Source organism: Notolabrus celidotus, chromosome 18 (assembly GCF_009762535.1).
Source record: "Notolabrus celidotus isolate fNotCel1 chromosome 18, fNotCel1.pri, whole genome shotgun sequence".
In the NCBI taxonomy this organism is placed as follows: Eukaryota; Metazoa; Chordata; class Actinopteri; order Labriformes; family Labridae; genus Notolabrus; species Notolabrus celidotus.
In genome coordinates, this window is record NC_048289.1 from 9,016,999 (window position 1) to 9,025,865 (window position 8,867).

General features: G+C 41.9%; 1 protein-coding gene across 6 annotated transcripts; it reads left to right on the top strand.

Moving 5' to 3' along the window:
* The first annotated feature begins 338 nt into the window (after window positions 1-338).
* LOC117829607 lies at window positions 339-8,465 on the top strand. Of its 6 annotated transcripts, none has more exons than XM_034707187.1 (11): window positions 339-550; window positions 1,749-1,824; window positions 2,730-2,864; window positions 4,129-4,330; window positions 4,995-6,053; window positions 6,276-6,444; window positions 6,616-6,749; window positions 7,123-7,222; window positions 7,975-8,074; window positions 8,185-8,280; window positions 8,390-8,465. In XM_034707187.1, the coding sequence occupies exons 4-7, from the start codon at window positions 4,129-4,131 to the stop codon at window positions 6,743-6,745; spliced, it is 1,560 nt and encodes a 519-aa protein (XP_034563078.1). In that variant the 5' UTR covers window positions 339-550; window positions 1,749-1,824; window positions 2,730-2,864; the 3' UTR covers window positions 6,746-6,749; window positions 7,123-7,222; window positions 7,975-8,074; window positions 8,185-8,280; window positions 8,390-8,465. The 6 variants fall into 6 exon arrangements, 4 of the variants coding, with proteins under 4 accessions (XP_034563078.1, XP_034563080.1, XP_034563077.1 ...); XM_034707189.1 differs by lacking the exon at window positions 339-550 and adding an exon at window positions 563-756 and having other exon boundaries at window positions 6,639-6,749; XM_034707186.1 differs by lacking the exon at window positions 339-550 and adding an exon at window positions 564-756.
* Window positions 8,466-8,867: the final 402 nt, after the last annotated feature.

The following is an 8,867-nucleotide window of genomic DNA, read 5'->3' on the forward strand; positions in this document are numbered from 1 at the left end:
TTAAAACATGCATGGTTTCCAAAATGCTACAAGGAAGACTGCCTATTAGCCACTAAAAAAAAAAGGCAAATGGGGGTTGTAGAAATTAAGAATGAACATTTCATGATTACACACACACACACACACACACACACACACACACACAGACACACACACACACACACACACACACACACACACACACACACATATATATAGCGCAAATAATTAAAAATGATAAATTTAACAACAGAAATAACCTGCACGTGCTGGGTTCGAACACTCATCCCCTGCCTCCCAGCCGGATACTCTTCCTATTGCGCTATAGGCTCGCTGCGTGCGAAATGAACAACAAGCAAAGGTAGGCTTGTACATGCAATCACTAAAGATAGATTATGTAAGTATAATACAGCTTAAATGTATTTAGAACAAACAGAGATGAAACCTTTGTAAATGTGCTCTTTTCTGCTGGCTTGGAAGAATGTCCGTCATGTTTTCACGTTATACATCTAAGGAGGTGTGGCCAAGGCTATCTGTATCAGGGGTGCAAATAGACAACGATAATCTCAAGGTAAGTAAACAATGCTATTTTTGTGCATGATAATTTATTTCACAAAGACTAGTGTAGCCCATGGTTTTCTGGAGATCAGTGAGTCGTGCGCGTGCGTGGCGATGTGAGGTCACACGCATCGCAGTGCCTTATGGTCTCACACACTGGTCCCTTGGAGTAGTTCGGCAGCGCAGCCAGTGAAACGTTCCTGTCGTCAAAGTTAGAAGGTAATTTAGTCAAACTATCAGCCTCTCGTTCTGTTAAGTCAGAGTTTAAGGTAGCTGTTATTTTGTTGAAGAGTGGTAAACCCTATGTCAACTTCATGTTACCAGACAGTTAGGTTAGCCAAGCTAGCTAACCAAGTGTACCAGTTAATACCCCTGAAGCATACTCAACTGTCAGGTGAAGTTAAAGGCAGTTTATTTTCAAGAAACTGTGTGTTTCATATACTAATTTCTTCTGTAGGCGATAACTGCTAACTGTAGCTGCATTTGCAGGCAGCTAATAACGGAGAGCTTTAGCAGCTAAGCTCTCCGCGCCTTTTTTCTATTGTTATTTTTGCGGAGCGGTGCAAAGTGAATATCATTGAATCATACTCAATCGTCATATTAAGTGAAAAGCCAATGTTGTGAAACGACACAGCGTGTCTTAATTTTATTTTACACTCATTGATAAGCAGACAACCATCACTGCTGGTTGATTTGCTGTTGGCTGCTAGCAGCTAATTGCTATTTGGCCTGTTTCAAGCTCCCCATGCAACGAATAGCTACCTGTTTCGAGCTCCCCTTGCCATGATTCGTTGTCGTTTTTGCGGGAGAACCTTGCAAACGTTGAAGGGTTATGTGTTGCATTGTAGGATTCATAGAAACGAACCACGCTGTGTGTTCAGGTGTGAGAGTGCAAATTGCAGGCAGACATTTTGCACGTATGCATCATTTAAGTGTCACTTTTATCGGAAGCACAATGTCCCAGCACCGTCTGTTACTGCTAACACAGCCATTATATCAACTTTTGTGTGCGCCATGCCACTTTGCTCACACCGATTCCAGACCGTGCAGGAACTTCTTGTACACTTAAAAAAACATTTAGTGGAGGGAAGATCTGTTAAGTGTCCAGTGGCAGGTTGTCAAAGCACATTTGCTGTGAAGTCATCATTTACAGCGCACTTGTCCAGGAAACATCCACACTGTTCAGTGAATAACATAAATGATCTTTACAGAGAAATCACACCGCAGTCCTCTGCCACGGCTTGTGAAGAGGTTTCGCAGACGGTGGATGGTGCAGCTGAAGTACCAGTAAGTACTGAACCAACACAGATTTCCGATGAAACCTTTCTTAGGAGTGTTTGCCTGTTCTATCTAAAACTGCAAGGACAGCTCCTGCTTCCAGATTCAACGATACAGGTAATCGTTGAAGAGATGCAAAATCTACATGATTTAGGACTTGATTACGCTTTAAGCAAATTACACTCCCTCATGAAAGATGAGTTAAATCTAACTGATGATGTAATGGGGAAAGTCTCTGATTGTATTAAGGATTCTGATCTGTTCTCTTCATCTCATAAAGGCCCGTTGAGAACAGCCTACACAAGAGCTCAGACATTCAAACGCATGTTTAAATATGTAGAGCCCAAAGTAGTAAGATTAGGATATGATGATAATATGAGACAAAGAAATGCTTATTACATACCTGTGAAGCAAACACTGACTAACTTACTAGAATCACAATTTTGGAAAAATTCTGTGTTGCAACAGACTACTGACACAGATGCATGCGTTCTTAGTGACACTTGTGACGGACAGGCCTACAAGTCCAATCCATTCTTCATTGCAAACCCAGGAGCCCTGCAGCTTATTTTGTACCAAGACGCATTTGAAGTAGTCAATCCTCTCGGCTCAGCAAAAAAGACACACAAAGTTCTCGCTGTTTATCTTTCTGTTGCAAATTTGCCAGTTCATTTGCGATCCAACACAGATCACATGTCCCTAGTCTTGTTGTGTAGAGAGAACGATCTAAAAAAGTTTGGATGTGCTAAAGTATTTGCTAACATGATATCTGATTTGAAAGATTTGGCAGAAAATGGAATTACTGTAGGAGGGGAAACAGTCCGTGGGGCTTTGTACTGTATAGCGGGGGATAATTTAGGGTCACATGGTATTGGAGGCTTTAACGAAAACTTCACGTCTCGTTATTTTTGCAGGTACTGTGAGGTAACCAGAGACGAATTTAAGAAGGAACCCAATCTTTGCGGCCAGCAACGAACTGCTGATACCTATGACGCTGCTGTCGCCTCTCTGTCTGAGGAGAGCAGAGAAGTCAAAGGAATAAAACTGAGGTCAGTTTTCAATGATGTCCCAAACTTTCATGTATGCCAACCTGGTCTCCCACCATGCTTAGGCCATGACATTTTTGAGGGCGTGTTGTCCTATGACCTTGGTCTGTACTTGAATTATTTCATCAAGACAAAGAAATGGTTCACATATACCCTTTTGAACAGGCGAATCAAACAATTCCAGTTCAAAGGTTCAGATGCTCTCTCCAAGCCATGCACTGTCCCATCTGGTACACTCAAACTCTCTGGTAATGCGGTTCAGAATTGGAATTTTTTGAGGTTGCTACCTGTTCTAATTGGCGACAAGGTGCAAAATGCTGATGATGACGTGTGGCAGTTGACTCTCCTCCTCAAAGATATTGTTGACCTAGTTTGTGCACAAAAGATTTCACTGCCACAGATAGCGTACCTTGAAATCATAATCCAGGAGTATCTGGATTCAAGAGCGTGTTTGTTTCCTCATAGTACTCTCAAACCAAAACACCATTACATGAGACATTATCCCTCACTAATCCTGAAATTTGGACCCCTCATTCGTCTATGGACGATGCGTTTTGAAAGCAAACACAGCTATTTCAAGCGATGTGCCAGGCATTTGAAAAACTTTAAGAACATTTGCCTAACTCTTTCTGAAAGGCATCAGATGTTTCAAGCATATGTCTCAGCAGGACCAGGATGTAGTGAGCTTCTGCTAATTAAAAATGGTTGTGCTTTCATTCCCAACCTTTACAGCGACACAGTCAATCATGCTGTTAGTGAATACGGATTTTCAGAAAAAGATACAGTTGTCTCGACAGAAATTCAGTACAGAGGTACAGCATACAAGAAGGGGGATTTTTTGGTCTTGAATGAGTCTATGGAATTTGGCGAGATTGTCATCATTTTAACTAAGGATAATGCTGTGTATTTTCTTATGGATTTACACAAATCAGACTGTCTTCCCAAATATCACCTGTACGCCATTACACAACAAAGTACAGAAATGAAGTGTGTTAACATTAACGACTTGTTAGATTTTTACCCATTGACCTCATACATCATTGATGGACACAGAGTCATCCCACTGAAACACAGCATTTTGTCAAAGTGATTTGGTCAGAAATGGTGGCTAGAATGATGAGTCTGAAGTATTTCAAGATTTTCACAGACTAGTTTGGGCCTAATTCATATTGAAGTTAGAGTTGTGCCCAATATGAATGCAATGTTCTGAAGTAAATGTAGTAAATCAGCTACATATTGTAAATATTTCCTTATGATTTAAATACAGATGTCTGAATCATTTCTACGCTCTGCCATCACGGAGGCCTTGCCTGACCTTCCAGACGTAGCAAAGGATATCCTGCAAGAAACTCTTCAATCTCTAGGTGTAGAGACCCATGATGACTTTCAGTTTGTTAAGGAAGAAGATTTGTTGTCAGCCTTGAGGCCCATACAAGCCCGGAAGCTGGTTGCTGCGTGGGGTCTAAAATGTAAGTCTAACATGGTTGTTTAAGATGGTCACACCCCTCCATTTAGAAACCCAACTGTTCCGACAATAGACTTCCATTATTCAGAATGGCGGGGTTTCCTTTTTCACACACACACACACACACACACACACACACACACACACACACACACACACACACACACACACACACACACACTAGTGTTGGTATTTTTCTTCTGCATGTACACCTCTTCTATGATATTTTTACCAGTTTGTTCAGTCTGGAAAGTAATTTCTGCGCCGTGTGTGTAGCCAGAGAGAGCCGGGGACAAGTCTACATTTAGACAACCCCCCATTCCGAATCTCTCTCTCTCTCTCTCTCTCTCTCTCTCTCTCTCTCTCTCTCTCTCTCTCTCTCTCTCTCTCTCCACACGGCGCAGATATTATTTTCCAGACTGAACAAACTGGTAAAAATATCATAGAAGAGGTGTACATGCAGAAGAAAAATATCAACACTAGTGTATGCATGAAAAAGGAAACCCTGCCATTCCGAAGTACGAAAGTCTATTGTCGGAACAGTGGGGTTTCTAAATGGAGACCTGTCCCCGTTTAAGATGTGATCAGTTATCAACATTGCTATTTAGTTAAATTAAAATGTAAAAACATCCATGTTATGTCTGTTTTGTGTATGTGTGCTTTTAAAGGTCCCTTCCAAGAAAGTGGTTCTTCAAGCCTTACTGCCTCACCAGGACCTTCCCCTTCCATGGTGTCTCTGTCGCCAATTTCAACGTCATCATCCAGCAGTCAGAGCCCAAGAGGCAGTCTTCCAGACTCATTCATGATACCATGGGGACAGTTCCCAGAGGCTTTGACACAGGATTTGGAGAGAGGAAGGCGTCCAAAACCAAGTATGAGGAAAGAGATGGTCAGAATTGTGGTCCGCGAAATGATGAAAGCAGCCACCTCATTAAGTAAGAAGAATGCTACTGATGTGGCTAGGCAATTAGTGTCAAAATACCCCAAGTCACTCCAAGATGTCATTGAGGGCGACATAATTGGCACAGGGTACAGCTCCCTCGTGAAACAAATTCAAAATCGGATCGAAAATGTGAAAAGACCTACAACACCAAAAATTCAAAAAAGAAAATCACACTACTCTGACACCGACGAAGTCCCCCCTGAAAAACGGGCAGCGATTCAAGACACCTATGGGTGCATCCGTTGGCATGTCAAGTTTCTGCCCCTTGGGGAAACGCCCGAAAGCCAGCAGCAGAAGAAAGAGGAGCTAAAAAATCTGTTCAGCCAGAATGAACAAAGCCCAGGTCCTTTGAAAATGCTGATGAAGTCCACATTCTACAGCCAGCGACAAGACGTGAACCAAGGGAAAGACATGAAGTACCTCCTGGAAAACTGGCCATATTGGTTTCATGAAAATGGCATGAATGTTCACTTTAACGAGCTCACTGGAGTTGCCCTGAAGGAAACCTTCTTGAAAAATGTGGAACAGAAGGGGGAAAGGCTCTTGAACTTCATGAAGACAGTTGCTGTCAACAAATCCAAAAGATTCTATCAAGCTGCAACAAAGCTACAGATGATGATGGGAGAACACCCAGGCAACACACAGGTCACAGAGATGGTGCTGCTTCTTCTGGCTTATTTTGACGAGAGAGATGATGTGATGTTCCATTACGTGGAGGACACTTGCCTGGCTGGCGAAGTGGTCATGGACCGAGTTCCCTTGACTCCCACAATTGTTGTATGTGGTAAGTTAACCTCACTCACCTGAGTTGAAGAGGAAAGGCTTACACATACAGTAGATGCTGTCTGGGAATAATGGATTCACACCTCTTTTTTCTGTTGGTGTGGGTTTTTTCATACATACTTGTTTTCACGCTTGACACACGAGTTAGTGACTGACATGTGAAAATGTAAACTTGATTTCTGGATTATTTTTAATTTTCCTTTTTTTCCCCCTTTTTTTTAAGGACAATCCTGCTATTCCTCCAGAAGGATGATGCTGAGTGTGGATCACGTCATCGTGAATGAGAACATCTCTTCCTTCATCTCGTCCTTGTGCATGCTGTTTGGGTCTTATTACTGCTTCAACATCCATTACCCAACTGCACTTGCATCCACCCTGGAGTTCCTACAGAGGTAAGTAGTTTTCTACAAGGTGGCGGTATTCATCATACAAAATACAGTGGTCATAGTACACTAATGCAAATACCTTGGGGGCAAAGGGTGTTTTGATGCAGGTTTCCTTTGTTGACTAATGGAGACGGTTGTATCATGTATAAGTGATATGTGTTCCCTCTGTATTCCTAGCTGTTTCTTCTCCATTAATCCAGAGAAGGGGACGAAAGTGGAGCGAACAAATGCAAAGCGCTTGCATGTCAATCCAAGAGTCATTACGTTGATTCAGGACCTCTCCGACCACGAATGGCGTTCCGATTAAAAAGGTACTAGTGCTAGTGCAACTATTTTCTTTGATTATTGACTGACTTTACAAATGAAATTAATGAGACAGTGGGAACGGTAACTGTACTGTTGCTATTGTCCTGTGCAAGGCACTGTTCCATGATGCTACGCATTGTCACGAAACAGGCACTGCCGCCATCCTGAGACAGCCAGGTATTGTCCAGGGGTGCTAGGCACAGTGCCTGACTGTGCAGGACAGACAGTGCCTGGCTGTCTCGGCACATTGCCTAGTGTCCCAGGACAGTGCCTGACTGGCACTGGGACAGTCCATGGGACTGCAGCAACCATACAGAAGTTATTTTTCCCACTGCTACTGATTAATGGAGACTTGTGTGTGTGTTCTCTATTCCCCAGGTGTTCCTCTGAGTGACCACAGCGGTTCATGTTTCCCTAAATGTTCTTCAGGGTGTTCTTCTACATGTTCCCGCCCATGATTGGAGAGCCACTTAAAAAGGTGCGTGTGCTAGTGCTAGTGCTACTGTTTACTTTGATTATTGACTGACTTAAAGGGAAACTTCGGTTTATTTCAACCTGTCTCCTATCTTCATGAATTTGCTTCGTGTGACTAGTGACGTGTAAATAATAGTTGTCATGTTAGCCATCATCTAGATACAGCCGGGACGCTGCTACTAGCTTCAGACCGGTTGAAATGAAAGTGAACGGACACAGGCAAAGTTTGTCCACTAAACAAGCTTGTTTTACACTAAAACCGCCACACATAGTTAGAAAATGTCAGAACATATAGAAATGGCATGTAAATGTGCGATGTTAGCTTACCTGTTACCCAATGCAGCTTTCATCCAACTTTCATCCACACGAGTAGAGGTAATTAGCTCAAACATGTAAACAAAGACGTCTTAAAACGGGTAAGCTAACACACACTTTTCCATGTAGTTTCTATATAATCTCTGACATTTATACTAACGATGTGAGGTGGTTTTAGTGGAAAAAAGTTTGTTTAGTGGACTAACTTTGCCCATGAAAGTATGTCCGTTCACTTTCTTTTCAACCGGTCTGAAGCTGGTAGCAGCGTCCCGGCTGTATCTAGACAACGGCTAACATGACAACTAATATTTACACCTCACTAGTCACGCGAAGCGAATTCATGACTATAGGAGACAGGTTGAAATAAACCGAAGTTTCCCTTTAACAAATGAAACTAATCGGAGTTCATGTATGCGTTTCTTTCTCTTCTCTATTCCCCAGGTGTTCCTTTGAGTGACCACAGCAGTCCATGTTTCCCTAAATGCTCTTCAGAGTGTTCTTCGAGATGTTCCCGCCCATGATTGGCGAGCCACTTAAAAAGGTGCGTGTGCTAGTGGTAGTGCTTCTGTTGTCTTTGATTGTTGACTGACTTAACAAATGAAACTAATGGGAGTTCGTGTATGTGTGTCTTTCTCTCCTCTATTCCCATAGTTGTTCCTTTGAGTGACCAAAATACGGGGCTGATAGTAAGGCAAGACTTCTAACTTCTAGATGTTCCCGCCCATGATTGGCGAGCAATTTAAAAAGGTGTGTGTGCTAGTGCTAGTGCTACTGTTGTCTTTCATTATTGACTGACTTAACAAATGAAACTAATGGAGTTCAATTATGTGTTTCTTTCTCTTCTCTATTCCCATAGTTGTTCCTTTGAGTGACCACAGTGCTCATATCTCCATTGTTTTTACAAAAATAAATTTGTATTCTTCTGAATCATTCATTGACTAACGAGTGGTTTGTTACAGCCTATCTTTAACTTAACATTTAGAAGTAATTTAAAGCGCTGCTGATAAGAAGAAAACTGTAATACATGTGTACATGTCCCGTTGGTTTTACGGATAAAAACTGGCAGCTGTGGTTGCCAGAATAATCCTGTTAAAAATACAGTACATACTATATGTAAACATTACAGAACAACTTGTAAATTTTACATTCTAAAACTGCTTATTTTACATGTCCCGTTGTTTTTACGGATAAAAACTGGCAGCTGTGGTTGCCAGAATAATCCTGTTAAAAATACAGTACATACCGTATTAAACATTGCGGAACAACTTGTAAATTTTACGTCCTAAAACTGCTTATTTTACATTGAATCCTGGTGAAATGTTCATGAAATCATT